This window comes from Chaetura pelagica, unplaced genomic scaffold (genome assembly GCF_000747805.2).
Source record: "Chaetura pelagica isolate M959 unplaced genomic scaffold, ChaPel_1.0 scaffold438, whole genome shotgun sequence".
Taxonomy (NCBI): Eukaryota; Metazoa; Chordata; class Aves; order Apodiformes; family Apodidae; genus Chaetura; species Chaetura pelagica.
Window position 1 is genome coordinate 72,007 of NW_009954113.1, and position 916 is coordinate 72,922.

The 916-nt window shown below is 34.1% G+C and overlaps 1 protein-coding gene across 1 annotated transcript in view; it reads left to right on the top strand.

Annotated features, from left to right (window-relative positions):
* TSR3 (TSR3, 20S rRNA accumulation, homolog (S. cerevisiae)) overlaps positions 1 to 916 on the top strand; it is a 3,146-nt gene that overhangs the window by 1,249 nt on the left and 981 nt on the right. The window contains 1 exon segment of the mRNA XM_010002579.1: positions 90 to 263. Coding sequence (XP_010000881.1) covers positions 90 to 263 — 174 coding nt within the window.

Here is a 916-nt window from a genome sequence, read left to right on the forward strand (position 1 = left end):
GGGAAACAAAGGCATGTACTGAACTTTTAAAGCTGTAAACTGAGTGACATCTCACTGAAAAAGAAAACATAATTTATTTTATGTTTTAGGATTCCCAGACCTAGCCACCATTCTTCTAAGGAAATTTAAGTGGGGTGAGTCATTTATTGACTTGAACAAAAATCTCTTGGAAAAATATGCAGCCTGTCATTGCCAGGAAGATGTGCTGAGAGTTGAAAAGCACTTTTTAGCCAGTGTCCATGAAACAAAAGATGAAGACATAGGTAAGAAAAAACACACACCACAAATACTCTTATTCCTAACTTGTTTCTGAACAATTCATTTCATATCATACTGGCAAGGTAAAAGATAACAGCTTCCTTGAGCAGTGTTGTTCTATCTTTATACCATGTATTCTTTTTACAAGTAAGTTTGCCTATTTTTTTCTACTAAAAAAGCTGAAAACAAACTAAAGCAATTTAATGCCTATGGTAGTATATTCACAGCTGACCTGTGAAGCAGCTACCCTGATTAAGGAGAGTGGAGAAATAAGGATTAAAAAGTAGGTATTATGCTGTGACAGTTTAATGAGCTTCCTCATTTCATCTACAGATGCTAAACTTGGAGTATGAGTGAAAAGAACAGTAATTCAGGAGGACTGTAAAGGAAAATAAGCATACAGTTCGGCAGCAAGTTAGCTAAACATAAACTTAAGACCTTTAATGGATATGTTTATATAGTCCCTAATCAAGTTGTTTAAAACGAGACGTATAGAGATAATGAAAAGAGTTTATAATAAGTATATTCCCTATATCTGCCAGTAATCACAGCTGTACTTCATTTCTCAGTAAGCATGAACTAACTAGATAACCCTTTTAGAACTAATCTATGTTTTCTTACCAAAAGCCTTAGAAAAATAATGTGTAGAGCCTGACTA